Genomic DNA, 22210 nt, shown 5'->3' with positions numbered 1-22210 from the left:
GAGCAATTGTGGCTTCAAAATCTTTAAGTGCTATTATACAGATAGGTCACTTTTAACCTTGATAATCAATTTTAAAATTTTTCCATTTTATGGCTATCTGAGTAATTTAATTTCTTAGAGTTACAGCAACATTCATGTATTCTTCACTGTTCATCTTGGTACCTTGGCACTTTTGGAAACGTGATAATATACTTGTAGTATTATTAATAGGTTAGTACACAGGATATTTCTCCACTCTCCTTTCTACTTTTCCCATTCTCTTACAGTTACTATTTTATTCCTCTCTACTTGCCTCTACTCTCCACCAGTGAAATTTATCTTTCTTTCCTCTCATCTTTGAATTTTCTTTCCTCATTAATATGATGTGAATGATTTACTTAAAAGCTGCTTCAGCTTGCTTCCCCTGGATGACTTATAATCATGGAAATTCTGATTATTTGATACTTTTATTTACTTGGATTATAGAGACACACTGGAGTTATATTGTAAAGTAATATTATCAGTCCTGGCAGAAAACATTACAGCTTTGACCATATATCTGTGAAAAAATGAAGGTCATTTTACTTCAAATAATTATTCACCTGCAGTAACAAAAACACTAATTCCAAGGGTATCACAAAAAACATAGCTGATCACTGTTTCTGGTACCTGTAGGATCCATCTCATCCTAGATGAGGCCTCTGTAATACATTTCACAGAGTAGAGATCAAGATTCCAGCCTATTCACTGCAACATGTTCAATGTAAAACATATCCACCCTTGCATAATCAATTTATGCCAGATACCTGCTTGTCCACCTGTGTAGTAACTGACCTCCTCTCCTGGACTACCAGGTTCTATCAGATCATTCTCTTAGCATGCACATGTCTTGTGCTGTTGCCATCCATGCCACAGCATGACAATATTGAAGTTGAGAAAAAGAGGTAGCTATTTAAGTACTCTAAGTTTTATGTTTCCATCTTTCAAAGAAATTTTTACAAAATTTAAAATAAATTTAAAAACTCATTCATACTATTCATTAATAAGTTGTTAGAGGGCCTCCCTGGTGGCGCAGCAGCTTCGCAGCCCACAGCCACTGCAGCACCGGTTCAATCCCCAGCTGCCGGCGAGGGTCCCAAATGGCGTGCAGACCTCTCCTGCCACGGTCACTGCTCCCCTCAGCAGTGTACTTTGTCAGACTGCCTGTTCTGTTTCCCGCTCTGGCTCTGGTAAATTCTCTCTCCCTCCCACGCTTCTGACTGTACCCACTGCTTGTATAAATAAATAAATAAATAAATCTTAAAAAAAAAATAAGTTGTTAGAGATTCTAAGCAACTGTTCTAAGGGCAACATAATTACAACTGAATTACAAATGCAGGCTTTATGACTTCAATTAAACTCTAGGCCATAATCTATTAAAGACAGATTACACACATTAAATTACAAGTAAGGAAAAATAAATATCTCACATGATTTATACTATCAAAATAACCAAGGGCAACATTTTAAATAAATTATGTTCACAACTTTTATCAGCATAACCTAAAGTATTTCTCAAAAATCATCAGCAAAAATAATTCTCACACTTAATTTTCATGTACATATACATCATAGTTTCTCTTAGTTACTTCATCATTTCATTATTCCCCCAGAACATCTATAAAAGTGTCTCCTAAGGGTGAAAAACTAGAAGAGACTCTATATTTTAGTGATAAGAACACATATTAGCTTTAAGAGCATTATAATTAAACTGAGAAATATTTAATTTTAAGGATTTTATTAAAAATAAAATTAAGAAACTAAATATTAATTCAAAGCAAACTGAAATTTCAGCATCATTTTAAAGGAACTTAAAAGAGCTAATCATAAAAAAATGTTACCATAGACAGTGTTACACCTCACTTTCCACATTAGGGTCTTGCTTATCTCCAATGTGTTTTCGCTAAAGTTTTTTGACTTCTTAATGATTGGGTTACAGTATGAAAAGTAGCTTGTTGAATATCATGTGTACAACATTCAATTTTGAATAATCCTCACTCCCATCTGTGAGACTCCTCTAGTGAAGAATTTAGGGATATGAAGCATGTTAGCTTGAATCTAGCCGCTCTGACGCAGGCAAGCACACCATGAAGCAGAAGTAAGGAAGCTGAAAGAAGGCAAAGATGCACTTGAGCAAGAACACCTTGGGGCACAGGGAAGGATACAAGAAAACAAAGAGTACTTCAAATAGAAGCTTAAGTGTCAATTTAAATAAATTAATGTGAAGGTAGTAGATATAAGACAGACAGTAGATATAAGACAGGTAGTAGATATAGATATTCTAGGAATTGGAGATTTTGGTGTTTTGAGTAGAAGATAAAATGGCTGATAGTAAGGATAAGAGGACATTCCCAGCATGGGGCCTGCAGATAACACATGGACAACCATAACCCTGTGCCCTGTGCATTTCTGGTTCCCCACTGGAATAAAAAAAAAAAAAAAAAAAAGGCTAAGATAGGTATGACATGGTTGAAAATTAGCTATGCTTCTGAGATTATTAAAGTATGTCTGGATTTAAAATACAGAGATACATCTTACTTTTATAGTCAATTTAGAATCTATAAGAAATAATGTCCCTATTAGAAAACTCAATTTTTCTCATCTAGTTCACACAAGTTTTTGCAAAGTCACCAATGACCGGTAAAAGCTCTATAATCAAAATGATCTGAGTGCCAAATCCCACTACTGGCAAGTATTTTATCAAGGAAACAGAAGAAAACAACTTATCCTCTATTACTATTATTTCTGCTAGTTAGCTTGCATCAGGAAAGGCTGAGAGTTAAACATATAGGAGACACTCTGATGATGTAAATAAGTTTACAAAAACAAATGGAAGTGTTTCGTGGACAGAGAGTTTGTTGGACTAAATTGCCATTCTCATAGAAAATCTTGGAAAAGAAGTACATTTAATAACTTTTACAGGGAAGGTAGTAACTTTGTGATAGAAATTTCTGATGAAGTTCCTCTGTGTGTTCTTTGGGTTCAATTTGCTTTCATTTTTCAATACTCAGCACTATGACTGTTTTTGGAAGGAAATAAAATAAGCCTATGACTTCCTTACCGCCTCCACTTCAGCAGGATCGTACCAGACATTGATGTATGGATGCTGTAAGGCATCATCCACTGATATCCTTTTTGCTGGGTCGATCACTAGCATCTTTGACAACAAGTCTCTGGCTTGGCTGGCTGAAATAATGGAGAAAAACAATTAGTAAAATTTTTATTTTGACAAACACATTTGCTGGAAGGATAGGAAACTAAGTAAACAAAGAGCAAACAGCACCTTTCTTACAGACATAAAGTAAAATTCTTGACATGCTAGAAAAAGAAATGAACAGTGCACCTTTTTCTGTATGTCTCTATGCCTATGTCTTTATTTGAATCTCTTTAAGGATTAAAATGTATTGAGTGTACAAGTATGAATACTTACTCGAGGTAATATTGAGTAGGATAAGTATAAACAAAAGATAAACAGCCTAGAGAGGGAAGGAAATGCAAATACATAATGCTCAACAAATACATGAATGGCTGTTTGAAGTTGAGGCATGTCTATTTTTACTATGTTTTCATTCATACAATGAATCAGCAGAATTTGAGCAACCCAACTCACTGTAGAGATCATGTAGTTGAAATTCCTTAGATATATAAGAAAAAATCTGAAAAGTGGATGTGATAAGAATAATATTATTCAAAATGTATTAAAACAGCAACTAGAATAATAGATAAAGGTAAGTTGAACAACCAACCTTTGAGAGTTGACTATAGAATTAAAACACCAAGGTGGGGGAGAGAAAAATCAAAAAGGGATGAGGGTACAATGGTCTATGGCAGTGGAACAGGGGTGAGTTGTTGGTGAGTACACTATAGTGCTAACACCTGATGGAGATAATACTACCTCAGTTCAAACTAAATAAATATTCCAGAAAAAGAGTATTATTCAACTACTGAATTTTGTTGAAATATTTCTGTAATCATGAGGAATTGTTTTTTGAAAGGAATCAGATTTGATGAAAGCTCATAGGTAGAGGCTCAACCAGTCTGAAGCTATACCAGCTACGTGTGGAAAATTTTACAACATGGATATGCTATTATGATAAATTTTATGAACATGGGGCATAGTTGCTAAAAATTACATAATCAGAAACTGTATTCATTTAATGACATTGCTAATGTACACTCAATTTTAATCTTTAAAACTATTTTAAAATTATATAAAAACAGTTCTGAACTGACTTAAAAAATTATGGTAAAACTTCAAATTACAAAGAACAAAATATAAATTGGTTTGTTATAGTAGGAAAAAACAAAATGTTTGATAAGGGCCAATTTTTATTTTATCAATTTTTCTTCTTATTAATGTAATATGGGTTTATTATACAAAATAAAGAAATTACAGAATATATAACCAGGAAAAAGCAACCATTCTTGCCAACTAAAGGCAATCATTCTCGGATCTCCCAGGTGGCGCAGTGGTTGAGCGCTGGGTTACGAAGCTGCCCGCAGCCTCTGCAGCGCCGGTTCAATCCCAGGCCTCTGGGTGAGGGTCCCACATGGCGCGCAGACCTCTCCTGCCACCCGCTGCTCCCCTCAGCAGTGTACTTCGTCAGTCTGCCTGCTCTGCTCTCTCCTCTGACTCTGGTGAATTCTCTCACCCTCCCACACTTCTGACTGTACCCAGTGCTTGTATAAATAAATAAATAAATCTTTAAAAAAATAAATAAAGGCAATCACTTTCTTTAATGGTCTATTCTTTTCTAGTCTTACGTTTTTTCATCATTTTGATGATGGCTGTAGTTAACACAGAAATCTATTTTTTCACAAGTCCTATGCCATTAGTATTTTCTTTTGTTATTACTTTTTAATAAATATATTTTCTACATATTATTTACATTATTTATTTATATATTTACCAAATAAATCATTAGTTGAATTAGAAGACATTTTATTTCTATCAAAAATTTTGCTGGGGTCTCAATTCTAGAAATTTTAATTGAGACACTTTGAAAATGTGACACTTTCAAAATGACACTTTGAAATTGACAAGAAAAACAAAAATACAGGAACATGTAACACATTAATTTTTAATATTTAATCATTCTTATTGCCAATGATCTCCCAGTAGTCCAATGGGGCTGTGTTTCTTTAATTCATTTGTCCAAAGAGCTCTTAATTTTTAGCTTTTATACCAAAACTCACAGAGCCCCCTCTCCAAATACTCACATAAGCCCACCAATGATTCAAATACTCCCATATGAGCCCACCTTGCTCATAAAGGGGTATCAATATGAGCACTTCAACAATATGAGCATTTCAACAATAAGAGCATGAGCTGTACCAATATCAAACCATCTCACTAACAATGATCAATACTATTTGCAAGGAACAAATGGGGGAAGGATAATGTTTCAGTTCTTCATCTTTATTTCATTTGAAACAAATGTCTTTTGCTATTCTTCAATTACAGTAGAATAAATTATCCCTTTTGATTATTTATATAATCATAATTTGCTAATTTTATATTAAAATACAGTTAAATAATTATAAATATGTAAAGTAGTTTTCATTTGCAAAAACAATATATCCCTAGAGGCTCAAATCTAATTAAATAGCAAAAAAAAATCAAAAAGTTTGTATTTGAAGATGGTAATTACTTAGTAATTGTACAGGTGCTGTCATCATCATCGATAAATATTAATTTAATCAGGGCTTTTTTTTTTAAAGATTTATTTATTTAGGCATACAAGAACTGGGGTACAGGCAAGAGGTGCAAGGGTTTGTGAAGATTCACCAGAGACAGAGTGGGGAACAGAACAGGCAGATTGACTGAAATATACTGCTGAGCGGAGCAGCGGCCAAGACAGGAGAGGTCTGCTCTGCTGCACCATGTGGGTTGCTCCCTGGCTGGCTGGGGATTGAACTCATGCTGCAGAGGCTGCAGATTGCTTCATAGTGTGGTGTTTAACCCCTTGTGCCACCAGGGAGGTCCTTTAATCAGGGCTTTGTGATCTCAGGTATTGTTATATTACAAATGTCTTCATGTAAAGAAATTACTTCTAACCCACATGTCAATAATCAATTATCAAACACAAATTCTTTAACATCTCTACTTAGAGTCTTAACTATTTTTTCATCTTCATTTGGGTGGTGCTGATTTTAAAAGCAATACATTTACTAATAATTTAGTGTGTTGCCATTTAGAGACTGGTAGAAGCAGTCGGAAGAAGAAACAACTGTCATAAACAGAAATGAAGTTTGGAGGGCACAATAAAATGCTGGGAAATGGTAGCACCTCATTTTAGTTTCCCTGTCTCCCTTACACCTATATTAGCTGTAAATTAAATTTGCAAGTTAGGTCTGCATTTAATAAATTGAAACAATAATTTAAATGTATACTATGTTGATCTTTTAGAATTACACTTCAAAATAATTTTCAGATTCTAAATAAGCCCTAAGCCCTAAGAATTATGTAACCCACACACTTTATTACTATCTTGCCTTCTGAATATCCAAATAATTTCAAAACTTCCTGGTACTTCCCCTTTATAAGAAAAATAATTTAAGGAATATCTCTCCATAAACTTGGGTGGTTCAAATTAAAAAGAGGGGTCAACATCCCTTGATTGTTAGTCCATGACCCACATAGTGGTCTCAAGTTGTCCTTGATGGACCTACCTTTGAGTTTATTGTGCTCAGAGTCCGCTGGGAAGAGGGAATCTGGAAAGAGCTTGGGGAAGGTGAGTCCTGCATACTTGGGCCGATTCTCCACATAGTTTCTTACAGTAGGTTGCAATTTCTTCATGAATTCTGGACACGGTGTTCCTAGTTGCTCAATCACCTTGTTCCACTGGTCAATATCTGAGAATTGAATAGTTAAGGGCAAAAAGAAGTGCAGATACGAGCTCTAACTTTCACGTCTCAGAATCCTGAGCAGTCATCAACACGACCAGAGTTGAAATAAGCCACCAAAAAAATGGAAAATCAGAATTGTCCAGCAATGAAAATTTTTGAAATTATAAATTTGTCTATAGAATATATATATAGGGATCCAGCATTACTTAACAGAACAGGATATCACAAAATTTTTTTTGGCTTTTAAAGATGAAAATGTATTCAAATGACATAAAAAGTAGTTTCTTACATTGTGATAAACTTCTATGCACCGTGTTATTTAGATGAGAAAAAAGGACACGAATTATTTTACCATATTTTCTAAAAATGAAAAAGACACATTTGAAATAAGACTTATTTAATTTTTCTTAAATTCCTATTATGATTTATTTTCCTTTTTATACTAAATAGGAAATTTCATCATCTATTAGTGTTTTTGAGTGATATGTATTAAACCTGTGATCAATATAATTTCTGACAATAAATGAGCCATTAATTCTTCACCAAAGGCTTAAAAGATTATATATATATCAAAGTAGTTATAACTTCACACCATTTGTTCTTCACACCATTTGTTCTTACCTCTTACAGGCCTATATCCTCATTGTTACTTACAACACAATATGAGGGTAACTATACGAAGTCCAATAGAAGATAACAGATTTCCATGTAAATGTATTTCAGAAAATAAATTAGGCATGCAGAATTCTAGAGGGAAAAAAATTACCTCTCTATGAAAGTAATACCCTCAAAACTTGGAAGTAGCTCTAAAACGGACACATCTGCTAAGTGAGGTTCTCTTTTTTCATCAGACATTAATGTTTCATCTATCAGAGTCCTGAGAATGACAACTTTACTTATGAAACTTCTGGAGAACTCACTGGAAGAAGGTAGTTTCCTGGTCATCTCATGTTAGCTATACTTTTATCTATTCTTTTACAACTTTATCCTTTAATGTTGATAAATTCAATTTTAATAATGTAATTTGCAACAGTTCATGGAATTTACTATAATTAATTAAGCTTTGTAAAATTTTGCTATTCATAGGGTTGGATTAAAAAGGATCAGCAATCCTGACAAAAGGCAAAATTAACTATATTCAACAAAAATAAACATATAATACAAAAAAGTAGGTAAGAAATTGAACAAAGATGAAATCAAAATAATTCATAAATTCTCTTCTACTTCATTTATAATCTGGCTGAAAAAAATTTTAAATATTTCCTCTCAGTTATTAGAATGAGAAATTATGTAATTTCAAGAAATGAAGTGAGGGTAGGAAAAACTAAAGAATATTATTTTACAAATTAGAATAATAATAATAATTAAGCAAAAATATATTTCAATAAAAGTTCATTTGAGTTATTATGTACAGGAAAAAAAATGGTACTTAGAACCACTAGAAATAAAGAAACAAAAAATTATAAAATGTTAGTGTTAAAAGCTACGCTCAGTGAAAAACCTGTTACTATTATGAATATAGGCAAGCAATAACTTCCCAGGTATATTTAAGTAAAAACCATTATTATAATTAAATAATCTCAAATTCTGCATTGCAAATTACAGAAAGGAGTTTCCTATCTAAGACAGGCTAGTATGCTATACCAAGCCATCATTTTATGTTGGTCAAGCTTCCTTAGAATCTCAACTAAATTGTCAAATTAAAAGGGGCAAAGAAGCTGTCAGATTTTACAAAGGAGTTATTTAGTAAAGTTGACAAAATACTCTCCAACATCCTAGTTACATTTGCCTCGAGTTATAAATTTATTCAGTAAAAAAGAAGAATGCTTTCGAAGTAACATTCCCCAAATAATCTCATAGTATATTAACAATAAAGTTTAAGATGAGCCAAGTACTGTGGATTCTTTAAAACAGAAATTGTGTGTGTATACGTGTATGTATGATATATATGGCAAGGTTCTGGACTTAAAACTCATGGTTATGCCTTAAGTTGTTTTGTTCCTTTAAAAATATTTTAATTCTTTTTCATTTGAAAATGTTCTTTTCCTTTGAAAAGTCCTCTTCAAGTTTGGATAATATAGAAATACAAATAAGTGATTTGATGTACAATTACATTTGCTTCATGGTAAGTACGCTCAGGGTGAGGAAATAATATAAGCCAAAACACATCAAAAACTCAAAGTTGATAGTTTGAGTAAAAAGGCTATCGACTCACTAGTAGCAGATTGCTAGAAAGTCATGTAACATCCAAAGGCTGACATTAGAAGGAAGATGTACATAGATCTTATTACAATGTCTTTGTCTTATAAATCTGTTATAAGTCTGTTACTATAATCTATAAATTTTTACCTACAAGCAAAAAATGCAAAAAGCATGTTTACATATCAGGAAATCTAATATATATTAAGATGTCTCACAAAGGTAGCATATTCATTAAACTATCGAAGGTAAATCTTCAGTGGCTCTCATTGGCACAGACTATAAGGCTCTGTACCTAATTTTGTATTTGTAATATTAACTCTTTTTTGTATAATTTCTTCCCCAAATCATATGATATTGTTGCCTCTATTCTAGGCTGCATCTGAGCCTATCTTCATGTGATAGCATGAAGACCAGAGATCCTTTAATTTGATATGTACATGTTATAGTTGAAAACTATCAAGGTCATTTTAAAGTTGGTAAATATAATAACTTTTAACAAAGTAGACAACACAAACAGCCCTTAATGCTAATTAAATACAGAATTGTTATTTGGGGAAAATTGTAGTGACACTGTACTCTGTTCTGTGAGACTTTCTCTGGAGATAACATCCTTTTATGGATATAATACAATATGAAAGGGAGGTTAAGAAGAGACCATCAAGTTTATATGAGTCAATTAAGCATGCTCTATGAGGCATTTTTGACTTAACATTTTATGTGGAAACTTAGAAAGAAGGAGATAATCCCTATCCTTCCTTTTAATACTTTGGTTCCTCATTTCCTACAGCTGTTTTCATCTAATACACTGTGTCTTTTATTGTAAATTTTATCATGATAAAGACTTTAGTTAGTTTTATTATACTGATAGAACTCTGGAGACAAAAAGTGCCCAACATTTAGTAGGTCCTCGAAAAAATTTATTGAATAAGTGAATTTCTATCTTATGTCCAATCCAAATTAGACACTTATGGGCATAGTATAAGGAATAGGGGAGATAAAATATTAAACAAAACAAAAACTGAGAAATTTCAGTAACTGAAGATTAGTTGGAACTCAGGAAGCTCGGAGAATGGCAAAGAAGGGATGTAAAAAGAAATCTATGTTTCATCACATAGTAGAGAAAGAGCAGAAAAGTAAATACCATGAAAAAAACTAGCTGAGTAAAGCAGAGAAAAGGATCAGACTACTGTCAAAGCTAAGTATGACATCATTTGTGACTAAAATTATTCACAAGTAAAATTGCAAAGAAAAATATCAGTGGAAAAAAAACTTTTTTTTTTGCTGGAAGAAATGCTGGAAGAAAATAATTTCCTATCAATAACTTTATATCCAAATAAACTAACTTTCAAGCAATGATATACAAATCAACAAAATTGTTAATCATCAAAGACTCTCGCTAAAGTCTCTTGTAAGGAATAAATTTCAGGAGGAAAAAAAATGACAAAATAAGGCCAAATATGAAGAAGTAATGGTAAATCTTCCCTCCCCCCAGAAAAGATAAGAATAAGGATATATCTAAACAAAATCTATGTCTATTCAATAAAAGTATTGTGTTGTCAATTTGTAAGGCTAAAAAAGAAAACTGAAATACTGACATCAATAACATATTTAAGTTACAATAGTAATGATCTAAATTAGTGTACACTGAGATTGTTTTGTATTCAGATAAAGATAAAATCTGTCCTAATTAAAATAGCAATTATTCACAAATTAAACTGTAGATTCAATAAGTTCCATATAAATATCAGGAGGGATTGTTTTATAGAAATTAGCAAGCCAATTCTAAGACTTTTTTATGAACAATGGCTTATTAATTTTTTGTCTTTGGGAGAAAATGCATATAAGATAATCTTAAGAGGATTGATTATATAAAGATATCTTGCCAATCAATTTTTTAAAGAAAAAGTTACTTTTTTCGACAATACATTAACAGGACTATACACAATAATCAAGTGGCATTTATTTCAGGAATGCAAGAAGCGTTCAACATTTGCAATTCAATCATTTTCACTCACCACATCAATACAAGGAAAAATAAAAATCATAGGATCTTATCAATATATACAGAGAAACCATTTGATATAATTTAATATCTTTTGTGATAAACCTTAAAAATGGGATAGAAGGAATGTAGGTCAACATAATAAGGCCACCTATGTCACACCCACAGCTAACATCATATTCGATGAGGAGAAACTGAAATCTTTTTTCTAAGATCAGGTACAAAACAAAATGTTAACATTCACCACTATTTTACGTAGTGTTAGAAGTTATAGTTAGAGCAATTAGGTAAGAGAAAGGTATAAAAGGAATCCAAATTGGGAAAGTATAATTATCACTATTTCAGATAATACAATATATATATAGAAAAACCTAGAGAGTCCACTAAAAAAAAATCAAAATAATAAATCAACACAGTAAAGTGGCAGGTTATAAAATCAATTAAAAAGTCAATTGCAGCCCTATAATGAAAACAATGAATTAGAATAAAAAGAAATAAGGGGGAAAGCCCATTTACTATTGCATTGAAAAATATTAATAGGAGTAAACTTAACAAAAATGGTAAAGGACCTGTACAATGAAAACTATAAGGTATTGTAAAAAAATAATGAAGATAAAGAAATGGAAAGATATTCCCTGCCCATGGACTGGAAGAATTAATACTGTTAAAATACACATTTTTGGGCCTCCCTTCTGGCCTAGGGGTTAAGTCTCAGCACTATCTCCTCTATGGCCTGAGTTCAATCCCCAGCCAGGGATCTAACCCACATGGCACAGCAGACCTATCCTGTCACTCCCTCTGCTCCCCTCAGCAGTATACTTTGGTCCTTCTGCCTGCTCTGCTCCCTGCTCTGTCTCTGGTGAATCCTCTCACCCCCCACACCTTTAGCCTACACCCAGTTCTGCAAAAATATTTAAATAAAATGGACATTTTATCCAAAGCAATAAACAGACGCTATGTAGTCCCTATCAAAATTTCAGTGGCATTCTTCAAAGAAATATTACTGAAAAATTTATGAAATCACAGAAGACCCCCATATAGCCAAAGCAACCCTGACAAAAAGAGACTGGAGATAGCACATTCCTAGACTTCAAACCTCTACATTTTATAGTAATCAAAATATATGAATTGAAAGAAAAATAGAAACCAATAAAGTAGACAACCCAAAAATACCCCACACTTATATGGATACTTAATCTACAACAAAGGAGTGAAGCGTATACAGTGGAGAAAGGAAAGTTTCTTCAACAAATGGTGTAGGAAAACTGGATAGCCACATTCAAAAGAATGAAACTAGACCACGATCTCATACCACACACACAAATAAACTCAAAATGGGTGAAAAACTTTTATGTAAGTCTGAGAATCATAAAAAAATATGTGGAAGAAAATATAGGCAAAACTCTCCGCAGTGTTGTCTTCGGGGATGTCTTTGGGTACTCAGCTCCAAATACAAGGGAAATAAAAGCAAAAATAAGCAAATAGATTACATCAAAGTAAAGTTTCTGCATAATAAAAGAAACTACCATTAAAATTGTCCGGAGCCACCTGGAGCATGCGCCATGTTGCGCAACACACGTGCCATTAATTAAGTTTTGCTTTACCGTTTTGCCTGCTGAGAAACCACAGGTGTTTCCTATTAATCAAATGAGACTGGGAGGTACGATGGGAGGAGCTACCAAGATATAAGAAAAGAACCACGAGAAGGTCAAGAGGTTATTGCAAGAGAGGTTATTGCGAGAGGAGCAGAGAGAAGGTCAGGGAAGGTAGAAAGACAGGGAAAAGGGGAAAAATAAATAAATAAATAAATAAATAAATAAATAAGTAAACGCTAGCGTCAAGTTGTCTCAAGCCCCTCATTTCAATCCTCAGCCCTTCTCTTTTCGTGCCTACAAATCCCTTGGGTCGGGACAAAAATTAAAAGAGACCCCACTAAATTGGAGAAAATATTGGCACATAATATATCTGATAGGAGAAATGATTTAAAAGAACTTATACAATTAAAAAAAAACCTGCAAAAATAAAAATATGATCAAAAATTTGGAGGAAAAGTCATATAAACACTACTCCCAAGAAAATATACAGATAGCCAAAAGTTTCATGAAAAATGCTCACCATCTGGAAAATGCAAATCAAAACAATCTCATAACTTTAAGGATGGAATACACACACACATACACACACACACACAAGTGTTAATGAGGTGTGGAGAAACAGGAAACCTTGTACACTGTTGGTAGAAATGTAAACTTGCCCAGCCCCTACATATAAGGTGTGGTAATATACATCTGAAGATAGAGAAACCTATACCTCTGCATGATACACAGTGTTGTAAACCACTGTCAGATTGATTAAAAATAAATGTATAAATAAAATCAATGATAGAAATTGTAAAAAGCTACAGAAAAGTTCAAATAAAAAAAATTATTAATGACACTTTACCCAGGGGGGAAATACTAATGGCCAATAAATGTAGAAGATGCTTAGTCTCTTTTATAGTCAAGGAAAAGTAAATTAAACCTCCAGGAATAGAATCTCTTTTTTAAGAGACTGGTATCAAGCATATAAAACTGACAATATCAAGTGTTGATAAGGAGGTGGATTATACAGCTACATTTATAAACTTCCACACCAGAAACCAATTTGATGCTATGTGGTGAGGTTTAAAATGTGCACTCCTATGAGCCCAGGCATAAATCATTTAAAAAAAAAAAAAAAACAACTTGCCCATATGCTCCTCAAAACATATATTCCTGGGTTTACAAAATCTATTTATAGGGCAAGGTATTAGTTGTAAAAGTATTTATATACTGGAAGACTTAACAGCAATAAAAATAAACCATTTATAATGCATCAAATGATTGAATCTTAAAAATTGCTTATTTTATTAAAAAGTAAGTCATAAACAATACTGTGAAAAATGCATAAAACGAAACCCTGTATTGCTTAAGGGTAAATATATTAGTGGTAAAAATATAAGGAAAGGAGATTGTAAAACTATGTATTTAGAACAGTGGTAACCTCTGTGGGTAGCAGATGACCTCTGTGGGGAAAAGGGAACAATTGGTATTGATAATGTTCTATATTTTTAACCTAACTGATAGCATATGTGTGCTTACTTTATCTTCTTCAAAAGCTATATATTAAACATTAATTCACTTAGATAATATATTTTGTAATTTTTTTAAAATTACATTTACTGAGGTAATGCTGATTTACATCATGGTACATGTCTGAGGAACATAGATTCACTCCTCTACAATAATATGTTATTTCAGCACACCTACCACCAAAGACCCAGTTATCGTCCATTAAAGTCCCTTCTCCCTTTTGTCCCTGATCCACCACATCTCCCTCTGGCAGCCTTAATCGTAGTCCAATGTGGCTCTTTTTCCTCCTGTTTTCATACCTTTCTCCCTCCTCATTCCCAACCTGGATGCCTTAGACCTATTATTAACTTTCAGGTTTGCCATTGTCTGACCTTTTGTTTGGTTCTATGTTCCAACATATAAGTGAAGCCATATGCTACTTTCAATTCTCATTCTGGCTTATTTCACTTAGTATAATCCCTTCCAGCTGCATTCATATTACCATGAATGGAATGAGTGTCAATTTTTTTGATCACTGAATAGCATTCTGTTGTGTATTTATACTATCAATATGTTTCTTGATCCATTCATTTGTTTTGGGGCATTTAGATTGTTTCTGTATTTTGGCTACTGTAAATAATGCTGCAATAAACATAGGAGTTTATTTTGTATTAGTGTTTCTATGTTGTTTGGGTAAGTACCTCAGAATGGAATTGCTGAGTTGTATGGCAGATCCATTTTTAGTGTTTTGAAGAACCTCCACAGCTTGCCAGAGGGTCTGGACCAGCCTACATTCCCTCCAACAGTGTAAGAGGATTCCTTTTTCTCCATGCCCTCCCCAGCACTTATGATTATTTTTTTTAATATGGGCCATTCTCACAGGTGTGAGGTGGTATATCATTGTGGTTTTGATCTGCATATCTCCGATGATAAGTCATGATGAACCTTTTCTTTTCATATGTCTGTTGACCATTTTTGAAGTAAAAGTGTCTTCTAGATGAAAATTATTAGATCTCCCAAAAGAAAACCACTTCAGCAGTTAACTTCTGCTTTATTAGTAGAGATTTAATATCATCAATATATATTTATAATACAACCTCTAATAAAGTAGCAAGATAAAAATTGACTATATAAATTTCTTGATGCCAAAAATAATGTGCTAAAAAATAATATGCTGTTTTTTAGGCATCAAAAACAAAGGACATAAAACATTATTAATAGCTTAAGTCTTACTTTGAGTTAGTTTATATATTAAAGAAAATACGCACAGCTCATATTGCAGAACTTTTAGAGACCAATTTATTTTGAAAATGTCTCTGTATAAGTGAGGATCTGTTGATTAAAATGTATGACTGCTTATGATGTATTATATTGATGTGTAGCACACACATTGTACATCTCCAGCACCATTTTATTTTTTTAAAAGAATATACAATTTTTTTTTTATTTTATAGAGGCATGTTTTATTTATTTATTTTATTTGTTTGTTTGTTTTTTTGTTTATGCATGCACTGGGTAGAGTCAGAAGCGCGGGAGGGTGAGAGAATTCACCAGAGCCAGAGTGGGAAGCAGAGCAGGCAGAAGGACCGAAGTACACTGCTGAGGGGAGCAGCGGGCGGCAGGAGAGGTCTGCGCGCCATGTGGGACCCTCCTCCAGTGGCTGGGGAGCAGCCGGGGATCGAACCAGCGCCACAGAGGCCGCGGGCAGCTTCGCAACCCAGCGCTCAATCACTGCGCCACCGGGGAGACCCTCCAGCACCATTTTAAAGATACTATTTAACTAATAAATTTAGGTTTCATTTTATTGTCTCCTCAGGTATGTCATTTATAATAAAAGGCATTTTTTTAAATAAGTAATCTGTCTTGTATTTTAAGGACTTTGCGATATTCATTTTCATAAAATTTTGGCCTGAAAAAAATAAGCCTAATTTAAATGTTAACCAACATTTTGGAAACCATCAGACCACATCCTATTCTCAGAGAAGACACATTAGAGAATAATCCCAATTTATCCTTCAAGAAATGTACAAATATAGGGCCTCCCTGGTGGTGCAAGGGGTTAAGCACTATGAAGCACTATGAAGCAATCCACAGCTCCTCCAGCATGAGTTGCTCCAGCCAGGGAGCAACCCACATGGCGAGGCAGACCTCTCCTGTCTTGCCCGCTGTTCCCCTCAGCAGTGTACTTCAGTCAGTCTGCCTGTTCTGTTCCCCACTCTTGTCTCTGGTGAATCCTCTCAACCTGCCCCACCCCCCTCTCTGGCCTGTGCCCCAGCTCTTGTATGCATAAATAAATAAATCTTTTAAAAAAGATAGCAAGAACTCCAGAAAAACTTAATATCAAAATATCAAGCTCCATCATTAAAAGGGCATCTAATATGAGAGTAACATTAACTGTAACCTAATGTTTTACTTTTAAGGGATTTTGGTAACCTTGTTCCAAAAGAAATTATATTCAAGCAATTTCTTTCAAGAAATGGATTCTGAGAAATGTTAAGCTGCATTGAATAATTCAGCGGTGGAAATCTGATATGATTTTCTTTAATAGAAAATGTGAGTAATGAAAATCAATCTTTTTAATTTACAGGTGACAAATATTCATTTCAGTCATCAAGTATCCAACCACAAAGAAGTTCTGAAAAAGCAAAGGGTGCAAAGTTAAAAGATTGAGTCTATCTGTATTTCTAAAATTATCCAAAACTAAAGGACTATTTCACATCCATGTCCAGAGGCCAAAATCAAGTTTAGAGTACATTACAAATCAACAAAATCCTGTTTTTTAGCATTCTGAAGAAATTTAGTTTTTATCAAGCCAACATCTCAATACATTAACCTTCATATAGATGTCATAAATTTATAGGTGTTATCTAGTAACATGTTTTTGTAAAAGACAAATCTCAATATAGACAATTTTTTAATAAATGTGCCACATTTGTCATGTGACAAGAAAAAAGTTTTTAGTAAGTAATGAAGTAAAAAAGCATAGTTTTATTTTTTACTAAATAAAATATTTTAGATTAAGTTCTTTCATTCAACAAAAATTGAGTGCCTAACAAGTTGCCTCCTCCCTAGCCCTTTAATACACACAGAGAGAGAATACCTATGAAACAATATATCTATAATTATAATATATATGAAATTATTATGTGCATTATATATTAAACTATTACATATAAATTACATGGTAATATACTATAAAAACTATATAAAATATATACTAATTCTCAAAGCAAATGGGTAATCATATTTTGGCTAAAATATGTTAATAATTAAATCTACTTTAATTATAGATTAAAATTCCATTATGGTTCCCTTTATATTTGAATTGTGATAATTTAAGCAGAGACTTTATCTTTAATATGATGGGGAATAATGTTTTCTTAAGTGACTGTGTATTGAGTGTAGGAGAAAAGATAACTAAGTTAGGAAATGTCCATATATCCCACATCTTCAGTTATTTTATGCAACTATTATTTAGTAATGAAGTTTTCATTATTGCACTTGGTAATATGGAGAAAATAATAGCAGGCATTGGTGATATTATTCCCATATATGAAGTGAATGAGAAAAAGAATTTTAAAAGAAGCTGGTCACTGCTTAAATGATATAAACATACTCGGAATATGTGATAAAACAAGTCTTTGTATTAGTGGGAGAACATAAAACATGATTAGAGATCTCTATGCTAAGTAAATATTTCTTAAGAGATGAAAGCATAAATCTTCAGGCTTAAAACTGATTATTTTTACTTATTATTTAGCTATAACTTAATTTCAAAATAGCTACAACAAAAACCAACAAAGTATTTCACTTATTAGTTTCATAGGTTTGAATTAAGACACTTTGACATCCTGCTGAATGTTTCATATTTAATACTGTATTATCCCTGTAAGGTCTTCCTAGGAGACAAGGTTACTCTACTATGAGTGAGGTCAGCTTGTAAATATTTGACATTGCAGTCTCACAGAAGCCCTCTTAAGGCAATGAATGCAACCCATCAGCACTAATGTATTTCAGACCCAAAGGGAACTGATTGAGAAGGACGCCCATAGAAGCCAATGGCTGCTAAGAAGGATACGATCAGTGCCAGGAAACAGCACTGCACCTTTTATCATTTCTCCCATGATGCACCCTACTGACCACATGTCAACTGAAAACAAAAATGAAATGAAGATAAACAAGAAGACAGGAATAGAACAGCAAATAAATGAGAACACTTAGCTACCCATGCCATAAAGCCATGGTCTGACATTTCACTCACTGGATGAGGGGCCAGTCTCATGATTATTAATGTTATAAAACAGTAAAATGGGGAGAACACAAGAATGTCAGGGTCCTTTTTGCTATGAAACTGAGCTAGTAATGTTACTCAGTGCTACCTAATGTATCATAAGATTACTTTGCAATTATAATTCAGTGATTAGTTTCTGATTTAAAAGGTCTAATTTACATTCATCTACTAGATGCCCACTATTTGTATTATAATTTATTCCAGATTGTGCTAAAATGGGAAACGTGCAAGTTGGTTTCTTGTTTATTCTTTTGCTTGCCATATTGGGGGGGTTGGGAGGTAAATGCTGAGCTTCCAGCTAACCTCAAAAGAAAGAGTTTCTTTCATAAAATGCATTTACTCATATTTGTAAATGTGAACACATTTCCGAAAGTTAAATGTCAGTTCAAAAATGAATATTTTGGACTCTGCTGGTTTGGTTTCATTGACTCTAATCAAGGGAGCATGTTTCTCTAAGCAGGAGGTCTTATTTTATTCTTATAAACTGGATTGCTTGATAATAGTCAGAAATGCTAGTTTTCAAAACAGATGAGTCAATAAAGAATATGACTAAAGAGCTAAAACTCTTCTGAGACTGTGAAACAGAAGAAACCTGAAAACCAAGGGGAAATTATATAATCTGCTATTGCAGATTATCATTCAAAACTAAAAACCGGGAAGCTAGGACGGAGGGTACACAGGAAGGGGCAAATAGGGAAAGGTGAAGCAAAATAGTGAAAATATCTCTCTTTAACTATATACTTGGTTACTCACTTGTTCCTACTGAAAAGTCAGAAAGAGAGATGGATCATTCTAATAGGGGAAAATAACCTAGGAGAATAAGGGATATTGAAGGAGAGCAAAAAAGGGAAAGGCTTAAGATAGCAACACAATATAATTTTGTTCCAATAACTCTTCAAATCACATTTTGCAATTTCGCAGCGGCCTTAAAGATTCCTCATGAGATTCTTTCCAGGGTTAAAATCTCATTCGGGTTAAACTAAGTTTCCATAGTTTGACTTAACACCTACTCAGAAGGATCACTGCAAAGAAATGTTTATAGCTTTGAAGGTGATAAGCATACCCAAAGAAGCAAATGTGGTTTGCTTCCATTTTAGGAAAGCAAGTGACATGCAAAAATATCAGGGAAAGATAGAGCAAACAGTTGTGCATCCCTTTGTTATTAACAAATTTTAATTCCAGCATATGTCTCACATGAAGCTGGTATTCTGAGAATCTTAAAATCAAGGGGAAAAGACAACAATCTCTGGAAATGTATTTATGTTTTAATTGCACATATTGTTATCATACTACCAAAGTGACCAGTCTAATTTCTATTTACAGTGTATCTATTTTATAGATACTAAAAAAAAAAAAAGCTAAAATCTCTATAGGCAATATTTTCTTTTGCCTGTATGCAAACATTTGGTAATCGAACATTTGGGTATAGTTTATTTCTGCTACAAATCTGATTGGTTTATAATTTTTTATTTAATACAAATATCTATTTATATTTTTATTTTATTTAATAGAAAAAGTCTCTTTCATGACATCTCTGATAGATATTCCCATTTTTCTGCTGCAGAGCCAACTCTATTGATCTTTAACTATGTAACTTTGGCCAAGTTACTTCGTGTCTCTAAATCTCAATTGCATCCTTAAAAATGTGATGATAAATAGCATTTGTCATGAAAAAATTTTTAAAGATTTGAAAGCATTGCCTTTCAATTACCTGGTACATAATAGTTTCCCAATAAATATTACTTATGCAACATCTATATTATATCTATAGGTATTAATTATATAAGGTTTATTTTATTTTGTATAATAATATATTATTATATATAAAGATATACACATATACATATAATATTTCCAATGAAGAAAACTACACTTACTGGGCAATTCTTTTTCATTGTTAAAACCACCTAGAAACATTCCATGTATTGACTCACAGTTGACTTTATGGAACTTCTCCCCATTATCTGCACAGAAATTAACATAGTCTCCATTATTTCCATTCAAAATAATATTCTTACAATGGGTGCATGTGATATCTGAGCATTCCCTTCCTAAAACTAGGAAATTTTTATCTGGTAGGATAAAAGTCTTTGATTTTTCTTTCCACCTAATGTATCCCTTTAAACAACAGCTACAATTAACAACAAAGGACCTAAGTGGAATCTTAGTCTTTATATCTCAATTGAATTGAGACAATTTGTTTAACAATAGGTATTAATAACTAGTACACCTCCCAGTTCTTTGTATGGCTCTACCAAAATAAAAGAAAACTTTTGGACATTTATCTTCATGTCAGAACCCAAAATACACTTACTAGCTCACAAAGTTTTCATATAAAAATAATGCAGAGATATAAACTGTAGATCTGACCCATGAGGAACATATTGATTACTAACTTTTTAAAATTTCAATGTATCTTTTCTAAGTGATAATACTTTGGAAACTTTTCCAACTTTCCATTCCCATTTTATTTTACTCACTATGTACTATTCTCAGAGACTATCCATGCTCACACTAACTATAGTGCTAAGACTTGTGCCTGGAAATTATAAGTTTATTAATATCAATTACAAAAAATAGAATACATTCACATAAATTTATATGGGTTTTATATATCCAAAATAGAATTATTTTGCAAGATAAAGCCATTGCACCAAAGTTCATAAATGTCATCAGAAAACAGAAAATAGGTAACAGAAGAATTTGATACTAAGTCTTGTTAACAAGGGAGGTGAGGATAGTAAGCCCTCCCTTAGCTAATATATTTTATATATACATATTTGCTTATCAAGGTAACACTTAAGACTGGATTATTTTATGAAATTTTCAAAATATTTGAGTGAGTGCTAACTCTATATAGACCTTGGAAGGAAACAATAAATTCAATCATTATGGAAAATGGATTTTGATGCTTTCAGAGATAGTCTTATATACTCTTAGAATCTCCATAAGAATTTTGTATACTGAAGAATTCTGCTTGCATTACATTTTCTCTCTTATCATTCATATTCATCATAGGTAGAGCAGATCAAGTTTTACTGTTATTAAAATATGGTTACTAATTTTCTTTTTTGTTTGTTTTACATTTTAAAAGACAGGTTTATTAGGAAAAGGAGAAAATAAAAGAGAGGCACCTGCATAGTTACAGGCAGACAGGATTGCTGCTGGTGACTAATTTTCTAAGTGAGAAAATCTCAAGTGCCATATCATTTGTCAGGCATTTGATTATACAAAATTATCTTTCTTTTACTTGTAACCAGGAGATAGAAATAATAGAATGTAGGCCCTGGCAGCTTAAATCTAATTAAAGAAATCACTCTACTGATAGTTCAACACTCTAATGGCTTGGATTATGATCCACAATAAAATACATTTTTGGATATTGTGAAATTCTGTCCAGGAACCTGGCAGGCAAAAACTTCCTATCAAAGCCATTATATACCACTAGTCACATGATTCTGAAACCACAATGCTTTTCTCCTTAATGTAATTATGTCTTCATTTAACATGAATTCAGACAATGTCCTTTGATAAATTTTCTTTCAATGAATACCTCAAAGTACAATAGCTGGGAGATTCAATATGGTTTTCTATAATAAGAATACCATTTCTTTGAAAAGTTCATTATATCTTTCAAAAGTTGAACATTTAATTCATTAACAACAGCACATTGTTTAAAACCCTAGTGCCAAATTGGAATTATGAAAGATGACTGATTTGCATAAATAGACAGGGAATGTACTTATTTTGTACATGGAA

The 22210-nt window shown here is 32.8% G+C and overlaps 1 protein-coding gene across 4 annotated transcripts in view; it reads right to left on the bottom strand.

The window, feature by feature from the left end:
* The window catches only part of MAPK10 (mitogen-activated protein kinase 10), a gene marked incomplete at both ends in the record, with an annotated part of 147768 nt that overhangs the window by 46315 nt on the left and 79243 nt on the right, over positions 1-22210 (bottom strand). For 2 of the 4 annotated variants that reach the window (XM_084233479.1, XM_084233481.1), the window contains 2 exons: positions 3080-3204; positions 6691-6873. In XM_084233479.1, the coding sequence (XP_084089605.1) occupies positions 3080-3204; positions 6691-6873 (308 nt within the window). Of the gene's footprint in view, positions 1-3079; positions 3205-6690; positions 6874-18238; positions 18311-22210 lie in introns of all 4 variants that reach the window. The other 2 variants (XM_084233480.1, XM_084233482.1) reach the window with 2 other exon arrangements.

The sequence above is a fragment of the Talpa europaea genome (genome assembly GCF_964194135.1).
Source record: "Talpa europaea genome assembly, chromosome: 5".
Classification (NCBI taxonomy): Eukaryota; Metazoa; Chordata; class Mammalia; order Eulipotyphla; family Talpidae; genus Talpa; species Talpa europaea.
This window is presented reverse-complemented; position numbering and strand designations above follow the sequence as displayed.